Source organism: Fistularia commersonii, chromosome 21, assembly GCF_037954325.1.
Source record: "Fistularia commersonii isolate RoL2024-O1a breed Wild chromosome 21, RoL_Fcom_v1.0, whole genome shotgun sequence".
Taxonomy (NCBI): domain Eukaryota; kingdom Metazoa; phylum Chordata; class Actinopteri; order Syngnathiformes; family Fistulariidae; genus Fistularia; species Fistularia commersonii.
This window is the reverse complement of record NC_141304.1, coordinates 2494703-2517986: the sequence shown is the minus strand read 5'-3', so window position 1 is coordinate 2517986 and position 23284 is coordinate 2494703. Positions and strand designations below refer to the sequence as shown.

Below are 23284 nucleotides of genomic sequence, written 5' to 3'. Positions count from 1 at the left end.
TCTACTTGCTGTTGAATCCGATCGTTTTAAAATAGCATATTTGTACCAGAACGTGCACTAAACCGATTATTTCAAGTTCAATGACAATGGCTTCCCCTAGTGGTCACCGCACGTAGCGCAAGTAACCGACGCTCTATGTAACGTCATCACGTAGCCTGCGTGCGCATCGTGTATACGGAAGTAAAGTTGAATCCGGACACTTCCTACCGGCGCCGGGTCTTTACGCCTCCGCACGGGTTTTTTACGCTTCGACGTCGCCACAACTGAAACTTGGGGATGTTATAATTTTATAACTTCTATTTACTTCGGGGGGCGGGGTGGTGAAGATGAGCTCCCAGGACGTGCTGCGGGACGCGTCCACTCTGGCGTCCTACAATGTCCTGCTACAGGTGTGCGGATACATCACCTCACCTCTTGGCCCTAAAAGGTCATTTGTTTACCCGTGTGTGTGTGTGTGTTTATTTCCTCCCACAGGTGACGTTCCGGGTGCTCACCTTCCTGCTGAACGCGTTCACCCTCCGGTTTGTGTCCAGAGAGCTGATCGGGGTCGTCAACGTCAGGTGACATACAGTGTATTCCAATCCAGATTTCCTCATACAATACTAGAGCTCCTCTCTTGCCCCCTGTCATATGTTTTTTCTAGGTCTACAAAAACACAATCAACTCTGTCTGGTCTTCTCTGTACTTCTCTATTAGCATTCTCAAAGCAAATACTGCATCTGTAGTACACTTCCTAGGCATGAAGCCATACTGCTGTTCACAAATGCTGACTTCTGCTCTCAGTCTAGTTTCCACTACTCTTTCCCATAACTTCATTGTATGGCTCATCAACTTTATCCCTCTATAGTTGCCACAATTCTGCACATCCCCCCTTATTATTTAAAATAGGCACAACCACACTTCGTCTCCATTATCCAGGCATCTTTTCACTCTCTAAGATCCTGTTAAATAATCCATCCAGAAACTCTACCACTGCCTCTCCTAGACACTTCCACACCTCCTCAGGTATATCATCAGGACCAACTGCTTTTCCACTCTTTATCCTCTTCAATGCCTTCCTCACTTCTAATTCGTGCTACTTTTTGGTCTACAATAGTCACATCTTCGACCCTTGCTTCTCTTTCATTTTCCACATTCATCAGCTCTTCAAAGTACTCTTTCCATCTTCCCATCACTCTTCTAGCATCTGTCAATACATTTCCCTCTCTATCCTTAATCACCCGGACCTGTTGTACATCCTTTCCGTCATTATCTCTCTGTTTCTCCAACCTGTATAGATCATTCTCACCCTCCTTACTATCCAGCCGAGCATACAAGTCATCATAAGCCCTTTGTTTTGCCTTCGCTACCTCTATCTTTACCTTACATTGTATTTCCCTGAACTCCTGTCTGTTCTCTTCAGTCCTCTCAGTGTCCAACTTCTTTGCTAACCTCTTTCTCTGTATATACTTCTGCACTTCCTCATTCCACCACCAAGTCTCCTTATCTACTTTCCTTCCAGATGACACACCAAGTACTCTCCTACCTGTCTCCCTGATAACACTAGCTGTAGTTGTCCAATCATCTGGAAGCTCATCCAGACCCTTTCTCAACTCCTCTCTGAAAGTGATACAACACTTCTCCCTTTTTTCAGCTTCCACCGCTTTGTCCTCTGCTCTGCCTTTGTCCTCTTGATCTTCCTTGTCACCAGAGTCATCCTACAAACCACCATCCTATGCTGTCTGGCTACACTCTCACCTACAACTACTTTGCAGTCTTTCAGGTTACCTCGTCTATACAAGATGTAGTCTACCTGCGTGCTCCTACCTCCGCTCTTATAAGTTACCCTATGTTCCTGTTTTTTCTGGAAAAAGGTGTTCACTACAGCCTTTCCATCCTTTTTTTTGCAAGATTATCTACTCTTGCATTGTGGATGCAAGAATAGATAACCAAAATGACAACAACAAGAATAAAAAAAGATAACACGTATCGGACATGACATGGTGCCTTTGGGTTTTGAAATCCATTTATAATGGTGCTGTATTCATACATTTCTTGTTGAAAGACCGTGAAGTTCAGTTTGCTCTTAGTCCATTTTTTTATGAATGTGAAATTTTTCCTAAAGTAAAAAAAAGTTGCACGAAAAAAAAAAACCTCAATCCTTTTCCTCCATGCGGTCTTCATAGTAAAGAAAAATAATCTTCTCCTGCAGCTGCAGTGAGAATCAAATTCTTCTTTTGCTAAAGGCTTGTACACGTAACCAAAATATTTGTGAATACTAGAAATAATAAAACAAATGTTAAATAGATTCTTTATTTATTCCACAGATATCACATTAGTCATCATTATCATTTTAAATCTTTCTGTTTGTTTTTAACTGGATAAGTCCGGGCACACCTGGACCTGCTGGTCTCACCTGTGTTGTTGGTTTTTTTTTTTTAATTTTTTTTTTTTTAATTTTATGCTTCTCCAGGCTCACGCTCCTGTACTCCACGCTGGTGTTCCTGTCCCGGGAGGCCTTCCGCAGGGCCTGCCTGAGCGAGGGGTCCGGCCGGGGCCGCAGCTGGAGGCAGATCATCAACTTGCTGTGGCTGACGTGAGTCCGCGCAAGAGACGCAAGACGATAAAAATAAATAATAGACAGAGTTAAGTATAAACGGGAATAAATTTAAATAGAGAGACGATTAAAAGATAGCAAAACACATCCACAAATAAAGACAGCAGATTGAACAACAAGGATAAGAATAGACATCAGATTGGAAAAAAAATAGACAACCAAAACAACAACAAGGATGAGAACAGAAACTGTTACAGTAGCAATGACAAAAATAAACAGGATAACACTATATATATATATACATATATATATATATATATATATATATATATATATATATATATATATATATATAAACAGTTCGGACTTTTTTATCAAGTTGCAACTAAACATTATGTAGACAATATATAAACAGTATAAACATGTGCAAAAGTGGCAACAGGCAGCAAACAACAACAATATTTGCAGCGGTATCAGTGCAGGAGTAACAGCTGTAGTATCTGAGCAGATGAGTGAATGAAAAACAAGTCAGCTGTATCGTTAATTTCTCCGCATGTACTGGACATACAGAGGAATCCAGAAGACGTTTCTCACAATTCCACTGCGACATAAAATTAACATAATAATGGAGTGGAAATTAGCAGTAAAGTGCACTGTTACATTAAACGGTGAATATTAAACTATGAGGTATGAAGTATACAGGTTGAGAGTTGCAGCAAAAGCCAGTAAGAAATATTATAACAGTAAAGTCTTTCCTTAAGATACAGATTTAATTCTTTTCAGAAGTGGGTTTGTATGTTGATTTTTTTTTTTTTTTTTTTTTTGGGTGTCTTAAATGAATTTTCCCCATTCAAAATAACAGAAATCCCCCACCAAAACTCACAAAATAAGGATATTAATATGGAAAAACCCTGAAAAAGAAGGATAATGATAATGTAAGGGGCATCAAAAAGAAAAATCACGGTTATTGTAAACTTTTAGCGTTGTAATATGACCAATGCAGATGGCGGTTACGAGGCTTTTTTTCCTTGATGTAGTGTTCTTTGGGGCATTTTCTTCCAGAAGAGGCCTGATTCGTCACAACCGAACGCTTGCCGCCCCACATACTCTTCGGATCCGATTAATTTGGCAAATTATGCAACATAATAGTAATGCCTTAGGAAGGCTGTGTAGCCCTTTTGCTTTAGGATGGTATATATTGTGAATGCATTGCGATTACAGTGAATTTCCACAAAGTACAAACGTGATCATTGTGATGGTATTTACAGATACCGTGAAGAAGTTCACTCAACCCTTTACGAATCTGTTATCAACCCACCATCGCCGCTTCCCACACTCTTATAAAGTTCACTTAACACTTTTCATAGAGCGTGGGGTGTTGCAAAAAACTTTCACAAACTAAATATTGTGCTATTCAGACAGTATTCACACTTACGTGAACGGCAGCAAAGTGGACCAGGACACTATATGCTACAAGGGGATCAGCTGATTCTTTCCATGAACCAATCAGCATGAGGAATGGAACAACAGGCTCAATCAGCCAATAGCATGCAGAGTACGGATCTACTCAGCCAATGAGATCACGCTTGGGTACAACGGTAGGAGCGAGAGTTTGCGATGCTAGGTATCTTTGTTTAGATATTGTGTTTTATTTATCTTATAAATTATTTTTAGTTTAATTTTTCTATGTTTTTTTTTTTCTTCTTCTTCTTAGGCTAGAATATCATTACGAAAAAAAATTCAAATACTGCAAAAAAAAAAACGCTTAAGAATGATGAATCAGAACAAAATTACAAAAAAAAAATCTGCAAAGTAGCGAGGGGCCACTGTATATTCACGTGCAATATCGCTCACACACACACCACATTCGCGCTTCGCTATTATTTCAGGCTTGTACAAATTTCGAATTTTGATGTTCTCACTCTTGTATTCATATTGTTACATTTTTTTGTATTTCAAGGATGAAATTTGCCCGAATCGCACTTCGTATTTTTGTAAAAATTTGTATAGAAAGTGATTTGTATCTCAAGGGGCCACTGTGTATGGTATAATAGCAGCATGATGGTTTCCTCTGTGACAGTGCAAAGTAACAGAAGTGCAAAAAAAGTGGTAATTTTGTGATATTCTGTGATATTTAATCACTGCAAAATCTTGCGGAATTGCAAAAAAATCTGCAATATAAAATTGTATTGCGGACATCACAGGATTTTACAGTATAAATTTTGTATTGCAATTATTTTCATGAACAAAATAAGTATAAAGTCGTAAAAATCGCTACACGTTTCAAAGAATAGAAAGTGTTTATAAGAGTGTGGGGAAGGTCAGAAAGCTTTAAAGAGATATTATTATCCTATTTCAGGCGTCGGCGACCCGCAGCTCCCTATGGCTTTTGAAAATAATCAACCAGTATTTCATTAAAATGTATTTTATTTTAGCTTGTTAATATTTAAAATGTGAAGATTATGGCCATCTTGTAACATTTAAAAAAACATGTTCAAATATTTTTGTGTGTTTTGTTGCATGCAGAAATGTCATTTCGTTTTCTCTGCAATTTCATTGATTTAAAAAAAAAAAAAGCAACATTTTGTTGACAAGAAAAAACAAAAACGTTATGTGCCAAGTTAATTCATTTTGAATTTCATAAGGGTTGTATGGCTCACGGTGTTTTCTTTTCTGTGGGGAAACGGCTCCAAATGGCTCCTTGAGTTGTAAAGGTTGTACCAGCTCCATAAAATAAAAAAAAAAAAAACATTTTTAACGTATATTAGTTTGGATATAACTGTTAAAAATTTTTTACTCGTAGGCCGCCATTGTTGTTTATCGCAGCGCCATCTGGGTCGTGACGTCACAAGGTTGACCTTGGCTCAGTCTCGTTCATTTTAACTTACGGCGTACTGGATATTGGATATTGCACCCAGAATCAGTACGATGTGGCGTTATTAGCGTATTTCCCGTACCGAGCCAAAGCTAACACTAGCGGAAAGTCGAAGTTAACACTAGTAGAAAGCCAAGCTAACACTAGCGGAAAGCCAAGCGAACACTAGCGGAAAGCCAAAGCTAACACTAGCAGAAAGCCAAGCTAACACTAGCAGAAAGCCAAGCTCACACTAGCGGAAAGCCTAAGCTAACATTAGCGGAAAGTCGAAGTTAACACTAGCGGAAAGCCAAGCTAACACTAGCGGAAAGCCAAGCTAACACTAGCGGAAAGCCAAAGCTAACATTAGCGGAAAGCCAAGCTAACACTAGCGGAAAGCCAAGCTAACACTAGCAGAAAGCCAAGCTAACACTAGCGGAAAGCAAAGCGAACACTAGCGGAAAGCCAAAGCTAACATTAGCGGAAAGTCGAAGTTAACGGTAGCGGAAAGCCAATCGAACACGAGGAACCTCCATACGTCAACAACCGAGCAAGCATTGGGCTAGCACAGTTGTCGGCAACCCGTAACCCCCAAAGAGCAATTTGGACCCGGTTTCCTCGGAAAAGAAAATACTGGGAGCCGCAATTACTTTTTGAGGTCTAAAATAATGGTATCACTGTATAAATTGCTTTTAATTACCATTACGCTTTGTATAAACAAGTGTGTAGCTTCTGAAATTCACAAAGTATCACAGAGAAAATTAAATTTAATTGTGTAATTAACTCATTTTGAGCTTTGGGCTTTTGAATTTTAAAAATAAAATCGGGAAAAAAATCACTGTGTCAATAAACAATAAAAAATAAATATTTGCAAAATATCTTCATAAATATTTATTTTACCTGGTTTATGGGACTTCGGTGTGACGTTATTTTGAGCGGCGAAAAATAATAAATATAATTTCATTTAATATTTCAAGATCATAATAATCTTCCAATTTAGAACTAAAAGTTTAAAAAAAGGAATCAACACAAACGAAATACACTTCAATTAAATATTTATCATTTATTTTCCCAAGCCACTCGCAGTGTAAAGATTAAAGAGCCGCGGTCTAGCAAAACAATGGCGCCCGTGTGTTATGAATCTTTAAAGAAATAACAATCCATGCCCAGGTTGCCCCTCGGTGTGCTTTGGGGAGCCCTGCTGGTGTGCGTGTGGCTGTGGCTCCTGGAGGCCCCGGACCCGGCGGCGGTGCCTTTCTACGGCCCGGCGGTGGTGCTGTTTGCGGCGGCGGCGGTGCAGGAGCTGCTGGCGGAGCCGCTTTGGGTCCTGGCCCAGGCGCACATGTTCGTCCGGCTGAAGGTTCTCGCCGAAAGCCTCGCGATGGTCGCCAAGTGCGTGGTGACGGTGCTGCTGGTGGCGCGCGCCAGCGAGTGGGGCCTCTACATCTTCGCCGCCGCCCACGTGAGAACCTCCCGCCGCTCCCGACGTCTCTCGCGAATGTTCTCCTGAGATCCCCCGCTCTCCACAGCTGGTGTACACCGGCGTCCTGGTGCTCTGCTACGCCGTTTACTTCCTGCGCTTCTTGGCGTCTAAAGACGCCGCCGAGACGGGGTTTCCACTGCGGACCGTCGGGGATCTTCTACCCCGGAGCGGCGCCGGCGGAGAGGTCATTTTATTTCCTCGGATCTTCTCCTCGTCTCCAGCTTCTCCGGCGCTCATCCTCCCACGTCTGTCCGCCCGCAGCCGCTGGTGGATCGGACGCTGGCCCGCCTCACCTGGAGCTTCTTCAAGCAGTCCTTCCTCAAGCAGATCCTGACGGAGGGCGAACGCTACGTCATGACCTTCCTGAACGTCCTCAGCTTCGGGGACCAAGGCGTCTACGACATCGTCAACAACCTGGGCTCCATGGTGGCGCGTTTCATCTTCCTCCCCATCGAGGAGAGCTTCTACGTCTTCTTCGCCAAGGTGCTGGAAAGAGGCCGCGATGTCAGGAGCCAGAAACAGGTGTGTGTGTGTGTGTGTGTGTGTGTGTGTGTGATCGGGCAGGTGGGGAGCGTCCCGCGCTGAGATGTTTGTCTCCAGGAGGACGTCGGCATGGCGGCGGAAGTGCTGGAGTGTTTGCTGAAGCTGGTGGTGGTGGTCGGGCTGGTCATCACCGTGTTTGGCTACGCTTACTCACACCTGGCGCTGGACATCTACGGAGGAGCTCTGCTGAGCAGCGGGGCAGGTTGGACACACACACACACACACACACACACAGGTGGACAAACGCCTCAGAAGCAACGTGTGACCTCCTCGGTTCTCCTGCTCCCCAGGTCCCGCCCTGCTGCGCTGCTACAGCTGCTACGTCCTCCTGCTGGCCGTCAACGGCGTGAGCGAGTGTTTCGCGTTCGCCGCCATGAGCCGGGAGGATGTCGACAGGTGCGACCGCCGCGGTTAAATGTCAGATCTTCACGCCGCGCTAACGTCCCGCCGTCCTCCCGCAGGTACAACCTGGTGATGCTGGTCTTCTCGCTGTCATTCCTCGTCCTGTCCTACCTGCTGACGCGCTGGGCCGGCGCCGCCGGCTTCATCCTGGCCAACTGCCTGAACATGGGGCTCCGCATCTCGCACAGCCTGCTCTACATCCACCGCTACTTCCGCCCCGGCCCATGGAGGCCGCTGCGGGGCCTGTTGCCCTCGGCGACATTGCTGCTCACGCTGGCGCTCAGCGCCGCGACGACAACGGCGAGCGAGGTAGGCGTGGAGACGCGCTAAAGAAGCGCGTGTGTGCTGGAGTTTCACAATCTGATTTTTATTTCCCCCCCCCCCCCCCCAGGTGGTTTTCTGCTGCGGCGGCGGCTGGCCGCGCCGCCTGGCTCACGTCGGCGTGGGCGCGGCGTGCCTGCTGGCCGTGCTGGCGGCCGTTCTTCTCACCGAGTCCAAGCTGGTGGGCTTTATGAGGACTCAGCTCCTGCCGCTGTACAGGAAGAAAACGGCGTGAAGACGCGGACGCCATCACATTTTCCCGCGCTTCGGTAAACCGGAAGAGGAGACGACATCATGGCGGCAAGTAGAAGGACTCATGGGACTCTCTGAGAACTGACCATAGAATTTCAATGGGATCAGATGTGAAGATCACACACACACACACACACACACACACACTCATATGGTGGAGGCGGGGCTTGTCGTGGTAGAAGCGCGAGCTAGCCTTTTTGGATGGCGTCCTCTTGACAAGCGGGTTGAAAGCTGCACATTCCATGCACGCCGTCCACAAGTGTGTGTGTGTGTGTGTGAGAGGAGCCAATGTTTTGTTATTTTTTGAAGTAAATCAATAAAGAAACAAAAAAGAAACGTGATCTCCAGTCTCAGAAAATCCCACTTTCAGTTCTTCTTGTTCTCTTGATGAGACCCCTGGATCACCAGGAGACCTGCTGCACTTCCATTTTGGTCCTCGGTCTGCTCTGGACGCCCCCGAGGGCCTGAGGAACGGTACAATTATGGAAAATGAGCTGCAGGAGGAGGAGGAGGAGGAGGAGGAAGCAACATTCCTTGTAAGTTAAACAACACTGACGTCCTCCCGACGGGAACACGTTCTCCTCCACGGGGAGCAAACCTCCGAGCGGGAGGAGCCTTGAAAAGCGGACAACAAATTAATTGTCCGCAGGAGGATCCTTGTGTTTGTGTATATATATATATATATATGGGCCGGAGAGACTGGGGCAGAGGATCATCCGCGTCCAGAACATCTTCCACCCGAGCCGACCAGCCACCATGCAGCAGGTAAGGATCGCCGTCTTCCGCGAACCCCCTTTCCGAGCCCCGACTCAGCCGCCGTCTCTCCGTCCCGTCCAGCCGGAGAAGGCGGGCGACCAGGAGGAGCGTCCGGAGGTCCGGGCCGAGGACCTGGTGGAGGCCAAGGGGAAGCTGGACTCCGGCGGGAAGCCGAAGGGGAAGACGTTCGAGGTGATGGAGGAGTGCGGTGAGCGAGCGGCGGTTTTCTTTTCTCAAGCTAAACCCCCCCCCGACTTCATTCCTCCTGCTCTTCTCCCACGGGCGCTTGAAGTTTCCACGCCTTATAAAGCAAGGAAACCGTCTCAACCTCCAGATTACGTAACGCCGCCCCTCTTCTTTCCTTCACGCAGAGAAAGTGGGCAAAGTCGCCCCGTCTGTGTTCAGCGGGTTGAAATCCGGGGCCGAGACCGTCTTCACCACGCGCTCCGCCAGGAAGTAGCCGCCACCGACGCCGCCGCCACCGCTCGCAGGTGCGATCCCTCCAAAAAGACCTTCTTCTGGTTCTTCAGCTTCTTACATACGTTCATCAATCTTTTGTACTATTCATGAGCCTAGCGGTGTGTGTGTGTGTGTGTGTTCGGGGGAAATAAAAGCTCAGAACAAAGAAAGTCAAAATTCTTTTTATTGCAAAAAACTTTACAAAAAAAAAAAAAAAGGTGACTGACATAAAGGGTGGTGGATGCAAGGAAAGGAAAAAAAACACTAGGATCTGTCTGATAACATGTTTCTCACGCTGTTGGGTCTCCCTGGAGACGCCCGCCCCCCTTCACTTCATGAACTTGTGGTGCTGGTCCTGGAGGATCTTCGCCGACGATTTGGCGTCGTAGAAGAGCTCGTTGATCTCCTCCACCTGCTCGCGCTCCACCGTCTCTTTCCCCTGCACCCGGCCCAGCAGGCTGGCGGGGGTCAGTAGCTGGACGGCGTACCTGCGAGGAGGGCAATTTAGCTTCAGGACCATCAGTTAGGAGGACGCGGACCTCCGTTGTCTCCCTACCTGAGGGTGGTCTTGGTGCCGATCTCCGCGAGGTGCGTGAGCGCCTCCTCGCTGATGCTGATCCCCTCCGTCTGCGCTCGGATCTTCACGATCTGCTTCATCTCCTGCGGCGTGTACAGCATGGTGCGGATTATCATGACCCTGTCCAGGAGGTCCAGCGGGATCCCGTGCGGCGAGCTGATATCCTCCGTTCCCCTGATGTGCGACAGAGGAGCGGTCAGTTTGTTCATCGTGACTGCCGACGCCGCTGTTGGTGGGCCGTCGGTGACGTTATGAGAGAGAGAGAGCAGTGGAGATGGTCTGAGGGCAGAGGTGAGCATCTGAATGCTTTCAGCATGCTTTCATGCCAAGATCGAGTACTACAACTGTGTTATTTGCTTTGAGGATGTCAATTTAGAAGTACAGAGAAGGTCAGAAAAGCATACGACAAGAGGAACTGCAGTTCAGACGCAGAGAAGTATGTTAGACAGGTGCAGGACATGTATGCCTTAACACGGTGGTGCGGTGAGGTGCAGGACATGTATGCCTTAACATGGTGGTGCGGTGAGGTGCAGGACATGTATGCCTTAACACAGTGTTGAGGTGTGCTGTAGGTGTGACAGAAGTCGAAGATGGAGGTGGGACTTCATCAGGGGTCACCTCTGAGCCCCTTCTAGCTTGCATTGGTGACTGACAGGCTGACAGATGAGATTAGACAGGACCCGCACTGGGCCATGATGTTTGCAGATGACATTGTGATTTGTCGTGAAGCAGGTGGAGGAACATCTAGAGGTATGGAAGTTAGATAGAGTAAAATAGAATACATGTAGATGAACCCAAGTGAAATGGTGACGCTACAGGGCATGGAGAAGATTTTAACAGTCCAGAATAATGGATAGGAGCGGAGAAATGTGCAAGCAGGTTGGAATGAATGGAGAAAAGAGTCAGCTGTGACAGAGTGTGATGGTAAGGGGTAGAAGACGGGGGTGAGACCAGTCATGGTGTCTGGATTGGAGACACTGAGGAGAAGACAGAAGGCGGAGGTGAAGTTGTGGAGGGTCCTCTTTGGGAGTGAGGAGAATGGAAAGGATCATAAAAGAGTCCATCGGAGGGACGAAACATTAGATGTCCTGGACAGAGGAAGGATGGAGAAGATCTGGGGTTGAAGGATGCTGAGGTTGGAGGAACGGGAGACTAGAGAGGAGGTTTATGGATGGAGGGAAAGAGTACAGGAAGGTTGAGACGGAGAACCCAAGCCGACGAACGGGTTAGGCTACCGCGTGGTTCGCTTTAAGTTCTCCCACCTGATCAAACAGTTCCCCCTGTTGGAGGCGAAGACGACGATGGGGGCGATGGAGCTCTCCAGCGCCCGATGGAGGTAGGTGAAGCACTCGATGTCCAGCATGTGCACCTCGTCCACGAAGAGCACGCCGGGCACCAGCTCGGCCACGCCCTGGTCGATGTACCGGTTCACCACCTTGTTGATCTCGGCTCGAAGTTTATCTGGAGAAACGAAGCGGAGGGGGACCGGTGAGCCGCGGCGGCGGCGGTTGCGGGGTCTCGCCATCGGGATGGTACGACCTCTACCTGTGATCTCCGTCTTCTTGGGCTTCATCAGCTGTCCCATCATAGAAAGGATGTCCTGGCCTCCCTGAGACAAACCACAAGCGACCGTCAAAGAGCACGTCCGACCCCTGAGCGGACGCTCCAGGAGGGGGGAGGTACCTGCGGCCGCGCGTTGGCCACGTCCAGGTCGTGCAGCGTGACGTCCTGGACGATCTCCTTCTTCTTGTGAACGTCGCCTTTCGGCAGCGGCACGTACTCCTCCGCCTCCAGGTCGAACTCGGTGGCGAAGGTGTCGCAGCGGCCTTGTCTCTAAGGGGACGAAGGGGTGCGCGGGGAGGTCAGAACCTTGTGCAGACCTGGATCTTCAAGTAGCGCACTCGCTGAGAAGATTAGCGCTAACGCTAACCATTTTCAGGACTGTTAACTTGCGTGCGCGATACCTTGACGGCTCCGCTGTTGGCCTCGATGTAGATGACGTCCCCGACCTCCACGCGCTCCTTCTGGAGACTCTCGTAGATGCTGGGGTCCAACTGGAGGACAGACAGAGGAGTCAAGAAGAACCCACACCGGACCTTTATGTCCACTGCGAGTTCTGGTCCCGGAAGTTAGCGGGTCTGACCTTCAGCTGTTTGGTTCCTTTTCCCGTCTTCAGGCCGATGATGACGTGGCTGATGGTTTTCCCGTAGCCTCCCATGGGGTTCTCCGTCTCACAGGGGGTCAGTTCTGTCACCTCCCCCTCGTAGACCTCCTTGGTTTCCTTGATGCGCAGTCCTGGGGCATCACACACACACACACACACACACACACAGATATATACAATAGCTTCCTTAGAATGGGTAGGTTTAGCATCAATTGCAGGAAAATTCTTAGATTCTGGAAAAATGAGAACAACTTTATTTATCCCGAAGGAAATTGTTGTGCCAGAGTTTCAAGCAAAAACATAACAGTAATAGATAATAGTAGGAAGGAGGGAGAATAAGAAATACAATGAAATATAAATTGTCTTAACTGTTTTAAGGTCTTAGAAAGAGAAAAAAAGAAACATGCGATCCAATATATCCGCCTTTGCCATGGCGAGCAAGTTGGTCGCGTGACCCCGCCGCCTCAATCCCTACCTCTCGCACTGGGGTTTGGACACAGCGAAGGACGCACACACACACACACACACACGCACACACACACACACACACGGGTGAGAACAGAATCTTTCATGCTAGCTCCAGATCGCTGCGTGTCATTCCAGCCGGGACGTGCACGTGTGTGCCCCCACCCCACTGCAGCCGGCGATCGCATCGCGGCGCTTCTTATTACCGTGGCGATGACAGCCTCACCCCCCCCACCCCCACCCAACCTGTAGATCGGGTTCAAAGGGACCACCCCTCCTGCTAACTAAGCCCCATTTCCTGTCGCTGTGACAGCTAGCGTCAGCACCCCCTCCCGCCTCAGCATTACTAGCATAGATCTGCCGCTAACATCCAGCCCAGCCTCTGAGTGTGATCGGCACCGGGAGGCGACCCGTCCAGAATCCTCTGGGGTCAGTTACACGGGGAGTAAACGAAGCGTGAAGCGACTCCGATGGCGGTCGCGGTGTTACCTGCAGCTAAGCGAGAGGGGGGAAAAAAAAAAACTCACCGATAGCCCTCCGGAAATTCTCCATCAGCACCTCCGTCTTTTTGATCTCCGAGGAGTAGACCTCGCTGCCGACCATGGGGCAGAAAGGCACCTTATTGCCGAGTTCCTGGGCCACGGCCAGGGCGAGGGCGGTCTGAGCAAAAAGGGGGGTTGGGGGGGTGTTAGGGAAGGTCAAGTGGAATTGTAAACACCAGCGGGAGGAGCCGTCTTGTTGTCACCTTTCCTGTGCCGGGGGGCCCCGCCAGCAGCACGGCCCTCCCCGCCATCTTCTTTGAGCGGATCAGTTCCACGATTATGCCGCAGGCCTGGGGGAGACAGAAACGAGATGTAAATATCTGTTGTCCAACGGGCCAAATAACCCTTGGACTAATATTCCAAGCACTACTGGAGTGTGGGCTGAATACTGTCTGTTCTATAAGGTGGATTATTGTAGAATTTTATAGGTGAATTTTATGGTTTTATTTGTATCTCTTATTCTCCCTCCCCTTTTTTATACTGTTTATACAATTTCCTACTATTATTTATTGTTGTTGTGTTTTACTTGAAACTCTGGCACAACAATTTCCTTCGGGGTAAATAAAGGTGTTCTTATTCTTATATTATTAGTATTGAATATTAAAAGAGTAGAGGAGAGGAATCGGCATGGAAGGTGTGATGTCACAGGTAAGGTGTGATGTCACAAAAGAAGAGCCGCTCCACATTTTGACAGTAGACTCTCTTGGCCGCCTCACTTTATTTGGTGGAAAAAGTCAATGTGATTTTGAGTTTAAAAGATTAAACACAGTCAGAGAGAAGTCCCTCGAAAGGTGGACATTTTGTTTGTATTCTCATCTCCCTCCCTCAGCATCCTTCTACCCAGATCGTCACCTTTCCATGTCCTAAACCTTCTAAATCAGTCCAGAACATCTAACATGTGCTATTGTTGTTTTTATTGTTGTTGTTGTTTGTTGACAACCTGTACTCAAACTTCTCCACCTTCATTTCCACTACCTGGGTCCTTCTCATTCACACACATGTATTCTGTCTTGCTGCAACTAAACCATCCACCTTCTACTAAGTCATCTGCAAACATAACTGCCCAGATATGTGTTTTATGCAGCTTATAACGTACACACATTGAAAATATTACAAATATTCCGTGCAAAAGCAACGCGGCTCCGCTGCTGTCAGTCAAACGGAAACACCTCGGTGCTAACGAAGCTAGCTTACCGGTTCGAATTAGCCGCGGCTAGCATGACTTTATGCTTGGGGAAATTCATAGCAGGCCCGTTAAGAGGTGAAAAGCTTTGGTAGAATTCACGCAAAGCCGTCGCGTTATTACCTCCCGGGCGGCTTCCTGGCCGACCAGACCGCACGCCGTCTGCTTGGCGTTGCCGGCCTCGTCCAAGCCGAGTCCTTTGACATGGCTGTGGGAGGCGATCCTCTGGGTCTTCGTGGTGCTTTTTACCTCCTCGATCTTCATGTTTGCGCACGAAACTGAAGCGTAAATTTCTTTCGAATATGAATTTTAGAGTGAAGATGAAGCCTCTGGGTCCGCGGGGACTTCCTACCGCCGCGATCGGCGCCGGAGCTCAAAACACAAGGACCTCTGTTTCCATGTGGGTTACCAGGGAACCCCGCCGGAAGTGACGCACATAAGCACCGCCTCTTCTAGCCGCTCAGTCCGACTATTGGATAGTTCTGTCTCGTGCTGTCCCCTCGATTGGCTAACACGACTGTCAATCATCCGAAAACGACGAGCCCGCGAGCTCGCTCGTTTCCGGTTGTGCTTCAGAATAACGGTCGTAGTGAAACTTGCAACATTCGTGAGCGTTAGTAAAAATTAGCCTCCGGTGAACGCGTGATTTAAAACAAGCAGTGCGGGTTGTTTCTAATCTCTCCCGCTTTTTACTTGACCGCAACCACTTAATTACATTTTTATTCCATTTGAATCGTTTATTTTTCTCTGTCAAGCGCTGGAAATTACATTTCGCCTGTTGCGTCTCGACGCGACGCACACGGAAGCGGATGGTTCCGGGCGGAAGTAAATACATAACAAGTCATTCACAAACACGCCGGACTTGTTTGTTTTGGAGAAAGTGGTTGTTGCTTTTAATAGTTTTTATTTTTCACAAAAGGATGCTGGTTTGATTTTTTTTTTAGGGGGTGGAGGGAAGGGGAGCAGTACGGTTCGGTTTGCGCTGACGCGGAGTCCAAGGTGCAGGAAAGGAAAACACAATGTCGGACGGGGAAATCAGCGGGACCAGAATCTTAAACTTCAATGTCGGGGTTCTGGGGCACGTCGACAGCGGCAAAACGTCGCTGGCCAGGGCGCTGAGCAGCACGGCCTCCACGGCCGCCTTTGACAAGAACCCGCAGTCCCGGGAGAGGGGCATCACGCTGGATCTGGGCTTCTCCTCCTTCGCGGTGGAGCTGCCCGACCACCTGCGGGAGGCCGGCGGCCCGCAGCGCTTCGACAGCCTGCAGGTCACCCTGGTGGACTGTCCGGGACACGCCTCGCTGATCCGCACCATCATCGGAGGTGAGGGTTTTTTTTTACAGTTTATTTCTTTGCAGTCGAGTTTTGCAACGCAGCACAAACTTTACCAAGTGACGACAGATGTTTCCATCACGTGATCTACTCGCAGAGGTGGAGGTCTCAACGTGCAAAGGCGCTTTTCTGACATTTGTACCTCTCAGTATGTTTGAATGAATTAACCCGGGCACGTCCTTCTCGTGCAAACGCGGGAGCAGCATCTATATCGATCGATCTATCGAGCGTTGGGGTCATTGGGCGATTGGGCATATAGGGACGTACAACCGTTCACCTTCTCAATCAGATGTCTGGACATTGTAGGGTCTCTGAAGAACCTGGCATGTTTCTAGATTGGGGAAATCATGGAGACTCCACACAGGAAGGCAGAAACAGCATTTCGTCATGGGATTTTTCCGAAACGGTTGAGTTGAGCTGAGTAAACAAATCAAACAAGCGCGAAGGAGATCTCTCCTGTGCCTGCGTTATTTTCGATCAACAAATGCTCGTCGCTCTCTCGCTCACACAAGGTACTGACCTTCGAGAAGGTCGCTCCCATCCCCGACTTCCCAAACGCAGATGGGAGCCGCGTGTCGCCAACGCCGGACCCCCGGTTTCGCTGTTTCACAGCGAGAAGAACTCGCCGCCGGCCCCTCATCCAGCAGATCCGCCGTTTTTCTCATATGCAGCGGGGAATTCTGGTAGCTGCGGCGCCGTGTAACGGACATACTCAATTAAAGTCGGAGGGGGGGTACGGACTTCCCCTCGTGTCCCGAGTGGGGAGAGTTCAGGAAGGAGCGCGAGCCAAGTGGAAGAAGAGTAAAGCGGCGAGCACAGGAAAGAGAGGCTGCCAATGCAGGGGGAGGAAATACGACCCCCGGTGAGCCGCGGCTCCGATTTCAGCCCTCCGGCCTTCGGCGGCGCTTCGACCCACCCCTCCCCTCATCCCCCCCTCGTTCTGTTGTTCTTGGGGGTCTCCGTCCCCCTCCCGTCCCCGCCGAGAAGGTCTGAACCCCCTCCGTCGCTTCCCCCTCCTCCAGGGGCGCAGATCATTGACCTCATGATGCTGGTGGTGGACGTGGTGAAGGGCGTGCAGACCCAGACGGCCGAGTGCCTGCTGATCGGCGAGCTGACCTGCCCCCGCATGGTGGTGGTGCTGAACAAGATCGACCTGCTGCCGGCCGACAAGAGACGCGGCGCCGTGGAGAAGATGACCAAGAGGCTGCACAAGACGCTGGAGAACACCAGGTAGGCGCGGGAATTACGCACTTCTATCATCGGCCGTTTCCAATTTTTAACCGGCCTTTTTTTTCGTCGGGCAGATTCAAGGACTGCCCGGTGATCGCCGTGGCGGCGAAGCCCGGCGGCCCCGAGGCGCCCGACACCGAGGAACCCCAGGGAGTGCAGGAGTTAATCGAGGTGAGGTCCAGAAGTGCAAGAACATGTGAGCACCCCTCCCACCCCTTGACCTCTCGCTCCCCGTCGCAGCTGCTGAAGAAGCAGACGTATCTCCCCAAGAGGGACCCCGGGGGAGACCTGCTCATGGCCGTGGACCACTGCTTCTCCATCCGCGGCCAGGGGACGGTCCTCACCGGCACCGTCCTCCAGGGGTCGCTGGCCATCAACGACACCCTGGAGATCCCGGCGCTGAAGGTGAGGCCGATCCTGAAGGGCGTGGCGGTGGGGTTCGGGAGCCGGGCGGGCGCCGGGAGAGGAGGGAGGGTCTCCGGGGACGACGGGCGACGCCGGAAGTCCGGTAACCCGGACCAGATGCGAACCGCCTGCTGCCGGCTGCAGTTCTCACTTTCACCACTGGGGGGCAGCAGATGTTTGCGAAGCGGCACGGATGCTGCCGAAGTCAACCACCAGAACCTATGAAGACCGAGGAGACCCTCAAGAACCCAGAGGAATCATCGGGAACCCAAAGGAGTCCGTTGAAACTAAAAAAACTCCAGAAGAACCCTGAAGAACACTAAGGAACCCTTAAGAACTCTGAGGAATCCTGAAGAACCCTTAGGGACCCTGAAGAACTTTGAAGAACATCAAGGAAGCCTTTGGAAGTCCAAAGAAACCTGATGAACCCTGAAGAACCCTCAAGGAGTTCTGAGGAATCCTGAAGAACTCCAAGGTATTCATAGGAACAGTAAGGAACCCCTAAGAACCGGTAGCAACCCTGAGGAGCCCCAAAGAACCCTAATGAATCCTTAGGAAGCCTCAAGCGCCCTGAGGAACTCTGAAGTTCCAGAACCCCCAGGAACCCTGAAGAACTCTGAGGAATCCTGAAGAACCTTTCGGGACCCCGAAGAACTTTGAAGAACATCAAGGAAGCCTTTGGAAGGCCAAAGAAACCTGGTGAACCCTCAAGTACCCCGGGGAATCCCGAAGAGCCCTGAGGAATCCTGAAGAACTCCGAGGAATTCATAGGAACACTAAGGAACCCCTAAGAACCGTTAGCAACCCTCAAGAACCCTTTGGAACCCTGAAGAACCCTGAGGAACCCCAAAGAATCCTAATGAATCCTTAGGAAGCCTCAAGCACCGTGAGGAACTCTGAAGTTCAGGAACCCGCCGGAACCCTGAAGAACTCTGAGGAACGCTGAAGAACCCTGGGGAACTCCGAGGAACCCCCAAGAACCGTTAGCAACCATCAAGAACCGTTAGCATCGCTCAAGAGCCCCCAATATCCCTGAGGAACCCTGAATAACCTCTGAACCACCAGAATGAGACCCACCAGCTGGCTTTTTCCTCCCTACATCTAGGTGTTCCACCTTCAGAGCTGGGGTATATTATGGGATGGCGGGTTGGACAGCTTTCTGCGTCGCTCATCCCGTATCTGCCGCTCTCCTCGGCCCGCAGGTGACCAAGAAGGTGAAGTCGGTGCAGATGTTCCGGAGGCCGGTGCCGGGCGCCATGCAGGGCGACCGCGTGGGCGTGTGCGTGACCCAGTTCGACCCCAGGCTGCTGGAGCGCGGCCTGGCGTGCACGCCGGGCTCGCTGCGCACCCTCCACGCCGCCGTGATCTCCGTCAGGAAGATCGGCTACTTCAAGGGCGCGCTCGCCACCCGCGCCAAGTTCCACGTCACGCTGGGACACGAGACCGTCATGGCGAGGGTCACCTTCTTCGGCCTGCCGCCGCCGCCGGGGGGCGCCGCCGAGCCGCCGCCGGACGCGGAGCCCCCTCCGCTGGACACGGCCTTCGACCTCGACCGGGAGTACTTCCACCAGGACGTCTACGTGGCCGGCGAGGGCGAGCGACGCCGCCGGCCCGACCCGGAGCAGTGGGCCCTGCTGGAGTTCGAGCGGCCGGTCACGTGCCCGGCGCTCTGCCTCGTGATCGGCTCCAAGCTGGACGCCGACGTCCACGCCAACGCCTGCCGGCTGGCCTTCCAGGGCCGCCTGCTTCACGGCTTCGAGGACAAAGCTTACGGGGAAACCTCGCTGCCGCGGCTGCGCATCTACAAGACCAAACAGCGGGAGGGGCAGGTGGAGAGGGTGAGTCGATTCCGCTTCTTTCTCCCCGTCTCCCCGCGCGCTGACCTCCCCTTCACCCCCCTCGGCGGCGCCCTCAGACAGAGCCTCCATTGTGAGGCTGTAAAACAACAACAAAAAAAAAAGACGTACGCTCGCAAACAAGCGCGCCGCCCTCGGCCACGGCGACTTGTTGTGGCGAGGCGGCGCACGTGGGTGGCCGGCCGACGCCAGCGAGGCCGTCTAGCTGTCGGGGACCGGCGCTGTTTGGACACACCTGAGCGCCCCAGGAATACCCACATGACTCTCCCTGTCGATGTTATCGCACGCCGTCATGGCCGCCATTGAATATTTTTATTAGTATTGTTTTTATTGCCACGCATGGCGGGAACCAGAGAAACTGGATGTTTGAAAACACTTTAGAAGGGGGGAGGGGGGGGGATCCGTGCACGGATGCGCTCATGCAACCGTTCTCGGTTGATTCCCGACGCGTGTTTTTACGATCAGCACTTCCTGTTTGGCTCTTGTGTAGCTCCGCCCCCTTTTTGAAAGGGATTCTTGCACCCGCGGCGAAGGCTAACACGCAGAGCTTTAAACAGGGTTAGCATGAGTAGCGTCGGTTCACCCCCCCCCCCCCCCCCCCGCGCACGCCGGGGTCACCGGGGTCAAGTGTGCAGGGCGGCTAACTGCTGCTCGCACCTCGGGGTCACAGCGGGGTCACGAGAACCGGAGCGCCCACTTTTTTTTTTTTTTTTTTGACAAAAAAAAAAAAACAACAACCGCCGCGACGACTCGCCCGGCCGCAATCCTCACGGTCGGCGGGACTTTTAAGGCAACTGTATGTTTTTTATCAGCGCATCAGTCACGCTCGCGGGGGCGGCGGGGTCAAATGTTCACCCATGAATGAGGGTTATGCAGAAGGAAGAGGAAGAGCTGGTGGCGGCGGAGGGGCCGGAGACAGAGCGGTGCCCTCCTGTTATCAGATTAGCGGCGGGTTGGATGGACTCGCCGATGAACACAAACAAATATAGCGTATAATGTGCAAGAGGAACGAAAGGGAGAGTGTCAGACAGCCTGGCGGCCGGACGCCAAGAATGCGAGCGGCGTGGGCCGACCGGGGCGCCGGACAGAGGAGGAGCTGTTCTCCCTCCAGTGAAGTCATGGAGATCCTTGCGAGGGAGAAAAAAAAACACCGAGCAGGGAGGGGGAAGTCGGTAAATCTAAAAAAAAAAAAAAGCTTTTTTTTTTTTTTTAATTTCTGGTCAGGTGACCGACGACTACACCGTGATTGGCCGCAACCTCTTCAAGAAGGAGACCAACCTGCAGGCCTTCGTGGGGTTGAAGGTCACGCTGTCCACCGGCGAAGACGGCGTCATCGAGGGCGGGTTCGGGCAGAGCGGGAAGTTCAAGATTCGCCTCCGAGGTAAGCCGCCCGCCCCGTCCGTTCCCCCCTTCGTCCCCGCGCCGCTTCCAGGATGTGGCGAGAGTGGAAGCCCGACATCCCCGGCCCGCATTCCCCGCATTCCTCCGGGGACGGCCCCGGGTTCCGGGGGAAGTCTGCCCCGTATTTATTTTACCTTCTGCACCCCCCCCCCCCCCCCCCCCCCCTTCCCCAAGCTGCACCAGCAGGGGGAGAGAAAACAAAAACATCTAGAAAGAGAGCCTCGCCTTCACCGACATCCTCGGCGCCGGACGCGCAGGGGTCGGCCGTTCCCCAGCGCCGGCCCGCTAATTCAGTATTTGTAATGCGATTACTTCGGGGAGGGGGAGTTTTTCTGTTCCGTCTCTCGCGACTCCGGACGAGTACGTCAGGTTAATCCGGGTCGGCGCGCAAATACCCGTGATACAAACGTTTAAACATCCAAAACACAGAGTCGTGTCTTAAATATGCACGCTGCGACTCCCAAACGCGCGCCGTGTCTTTCTGAATGAAGGCGCGATGGGAGATAGGACGGAATATCTGCCGCCCTCGCAAAGCATAACACGCGCACTGGCGGAACAAAACAAGGAGGCCGCCGGCGCCAGGCTGCGTGAGGCCAGACAGGCGGCGCGGAAAACCTCCGGGAGGTAAACGAGGAAGACGAGCGCGGAGCTCCGTCTTCTTCGTACGAACGAATGTCGGCGTTGGAAGGGCGTTTTCCCGCTTTCACCCGTGGGCCCTCTTGGGCTTCTCTCTTCCAGAGGGTCTCCTCCCCGCCACCAAGCAGCTGTTGTCGTCGTCGTCTTCTTCTAAGAAAAAGGGCCGCGGCAACAAAGACGAAGCCGCCGTTGCCGAGGAGGAACCCCGAGCCGACTCGCAGCCCGTCGGCATCCACTTGCATTTTAAGCGCTATGTTTTCGACCCCCAGAAAAAGATGGTCCAGATGTGACCCTCCCGCCGGGTCGGGAGCGTCGACAGAACCCCTAAAACTTCACCGGTGGACTTCTCCCGCACACTCAGGGGGTCAAAGGGATTAGCATCTTGCTAAAACGCCCAGAGGCTCCGCCCCCCTCCCGGTGTAAAAGTTTTTCTATTTCTCGGCGCCTCCTCATTGCGGTGTTTTTCCTGCAGAGACCCTGGGTCACCAAATAAAAACAAAAATCGGATCCGTGTGCTTTGCTCTGTCCGAACTCGAGCGTGAGGGATCACGATTTTCTTTTTTTTTTTTTTTTTTTTTTCCCTCCAGAATCCAGGAATTTTTCTGCAATCCATGCCGCGACGGATGCTAACATCACCGCTAAACCCAATGAAGCTATTGCACATATATGTGTGTGTGTGTGTGTGTAATCTGGATTTATTTGAACAGCAGTTTTTCCTTTCATAATACCAACAGCGCCCCCCTCAGGCAGATGTCGGTACTGCAACCCCCGGTGGAAACACGCTAAACACAAGGAAACGTAGCTAACCGCTTATTTATTGATAAGTAAAGACGGACAGGTGGTTGTGGGGGGGGGGGAGACAGGGGTTCCCGGGTTTCCTCGTACAAACCGCAGGAAAATACTCCGAGGGGCCGGAGCAGGATGTACGCCGACGCTGATGTCAGCAAAGCGGTCTCGGCGAACAGCCGGCCTATCTCGGCGGGAATCTGAGGCGGGAGGCCGGGTTCGGGGGGGGGGGGAGTGAGGGCGGGGGGGGGGGACACTGGGAGGTTTGTTCCTCTGAGTGACAGTCCTTTTAGTCTTATCTCCTCTCATTCCTCTTATAGAAAACCAGACGTGTGTGTGTGTGTCTGTGTGTGTGTGTGTGTGTGGCTTTATCCTCCTGTGTGTCTCCAGTGTGTTCCCACTCCTCCGGCTTTGATTCGACGTTTCGTCCCTTTTGACAAACAGGAAATGATGTCATGATCGACGCTCTGGGCTTTTTGCTGTGAATGAACTTTTTTTTTTTTTTTTTTTTTTTTTTTTTTGGTAAAAGCTCTTATTTTGATATCCGAAACGTGTCATGAACAGGAAGCCGGGCGAGGAGACGGAGGAGGGTCATTTTTACATCCTCTTTTTCTTCCTTTCTTTCACGCGCTAGCTTATCCAGCTGAGTGTGTGTCTGTGTGTTAGCGGTGCTAACACTTATTAATGGCCCCTGTCCTTCAACTGGCTCCTGTGTGTGTATGTGTGTGTGTGTGGGAGACACGCTAACACTTGGGGGAGGAGGTTTGATCTGGTTCTAATGCAAGACTGTTCTCACTTCAGTTAATCACACACACACACACACACACAGGAGCCAGTTGAAGGACAGGTGCCATGAATAAGTGTTAGCGCCGCTAGCGCTGGGATGCTACTGATTACGTCACTGCTTTCTGTGCTCTGTGTTTCTATTTAATGTATATAAAATAACACGCCAGCGTTGATGAGCGGAGATGACGGGATGCATTTCTTCCCAAGATGAAACAAACCTGTGGTCTGTGTGTGTGTGTGTGTGAATAGATGATTGACAAGCCAAAGCAGGAGGGCAAGAAGGGACTTTAAGCAGTGAAGGTATTAGCATCTGCT

General features: G+C 51.0%; 4 protein-coding genes across 6 annotated transcripts; 3 read left to right on the top strand and 1 right to left on the bottom strand.

Moving 5' to 3' along the window:
* Nucleotides 1–189: 189 nt before the first annotated feature.
* On the top strand, nt 190–8727 carry rft1 (RFT1 homolog). 3 transcript variants are annotated; one of them, XM_086167931.1, is made up of 10 exons: nt 190–389; nt 475–560; nt 2453–2575; nt 6561–6852; nt 6920–7057; nt 7135–7395; nt 7474–7618; nt 7707–7812; nt 7878–8127; nt 8210–8521. In XM_086167931.1, exons 1-10 carry the CDS (start codon nt 327–329, stop codon nt 8372–8374), a joined length of 1629 nt encoding a protein of 542 aa, XP_086024057.1. In that variant the 5' UTR covers nt 190–326; the 3' UTR covers nt 8375–8521. The 3 variants fall into 3 exon arrangements, with proteins under 3 accessions (XP_086024057.1, XP_086024059.1, XP_086024058.1); XM_086167933.1 differs by lacking the exon at nt 6920–7057 and having other exon boundaries at nt 7095–7395; nt 8210–8555; XM_086167932.1 differs by lacking the exon at nt 6920–7057 and having other exon boundaries at nt 7095–7395; nt 7707–8127; nt 8210–8727.
* Nucleotides 8728–9010: 283 nt separating this feature from the next.
* On the top strand, nt 9011–9763 carry mustn1a (musculoskeletal, embryonic nuclear protein 1a). Its single transcript, XM_086167936.1, has 3 exons — nt 9011–9156; nt 9229–9355; nt 9519–9763. The coding sequence occupies exons 1-3, from the start codon at nt 9148–9150 to the stop codon at nt 9605–9607; spliced, it is 225 nt and encodes a 74-aa protein (XP_086024062.1). The 5' UTR covers nt 9011–9147; the 3' UTR covers nt 9608–9763.
* A 10-nt stretch (nt 9764–9773) lies between these two features.
* On the bottom strand, nt 9774–14933 carry ruvbl1 (RuvB-like AAA ATPase 1). The gene is made up of 10 exons (XM_086167934.1): nt 14661–14933; nt 13558–13644; nt 13340–13472; nt 12327–12478; nt 12148–12237; nt 11867–12016; nt 11729–11792; nt 11446–11644; nt 10163–10357; nt 9774–10094 (listed from the first exon to the last, which is right to left on the bottom strand). Exons 1-10 carry the CDS (start codon nt 14799–14801, stop codon nt 9935–9937), a joined length of 1371 nt encoding a protein of 456 aa, XP_086024060.1. The 5' UTR covers nt 14802–14933; the 3' UTR covers nt 9774–9934.
* A 492-nt stretch (nt 14934–15425) lies between these two features.
* eefsec (eukaryotic elongation factor, selenocysteine-tRNA-specific) lies at nt 15426–21904 on the top strand. The gene is made up of 7 exons (XM_086168185.1): nt 15426–15860; nt 16892–17099; nt 17174–17270; nt 17340–17504; nt 18707–19342; nt 20585–20741; nt 21500–21904. The coding sequence occupies exons 1-7, from the start codon at nt 15557–15559 to the stop codon at nt 21685–21687; spliced, it is 1755 nt and encodes a 584-aa protein (XP_086024311.1). The 5' UTR covers nt 15426–15556; the 3' UTR covers nt 21688–21904.
* Nucleotides 21905–23284: the final 1380 nt, after the last annotated feature.

Bases quoted from the DNA above. Each gene is read 5' to 3' on its own strand.
- rft1 (XM_086167931.1), top strand. From the start codon at position 327: ATGAGCTCCCAGGACGTGCTGCGGGACGCGTCCACTCTGGCGTCCTAC. The intron at 390-474 runs GTGTGCGGATAC...TTCCTCCCACAG, and splicing joins CCTACAATGTCCTGCTACAG to GTGACGTTCCGGGTGCTCAC. The intron at 561-2,452 runs GTGACATACAGT...ATGCTTCTCCAG, and splicing joins ATCGGGGTCGTCAACGTCAG to GCTCACGCTCCTGTACTCCA.
- mustn1a (XM_086167936.1), top strand. The intron at 9,356-9,518 runs GTGAGCGAGCGG...TCCTTCACGCAG, and splicing joins CGAGGTGATGGAGGAGTGCG to AGAAAGTGGGCAAAGTCGCC.
- ruvbl1 (XM_086167934.1), bottom strand. From the start codon at position 14,801: ATGAAGATCGAGGAGGTAAAAAGCACCACGAAGACCCAGAGGATCGCC. The intron at 10,358-11,445 runs GTGGGAGAACTT...GTCGCACATCAG, and splicing joins AGGGGGAACTGTTTGATCAG to GGGAACGGAGGATATCAGCT. The intron at 10,095-10,162 runs GTAGGGAGACAA...CCCTCCTCGCAG, and splicing joins GGCACCAAGACCACCCTCAG to GTACGCCGTCCAGCTACTGA.
- eefsec (XM_086168185.1), top strand. From the start codon at position 15,557: ATGTCGGACGGGGAAATCAGCGGGACCAGAATCTTAAACTTCAATGTC. The intron at 17,271-17,339 runs GTGAGGTCCAGA...TCCCCGTCGCAG, and splicing joins GAGTGCAGGAGTTAATCGAG to CTGCTGAAGAAGCAGACGTA. The intron at 17,505-18,706 runs GTGAGGCCGATC...CTCGGCCCGCAG, and splicing joins TGGAGATCCCGGCGCTGAAG to GTGACCAAGAAGGTGAAGTC.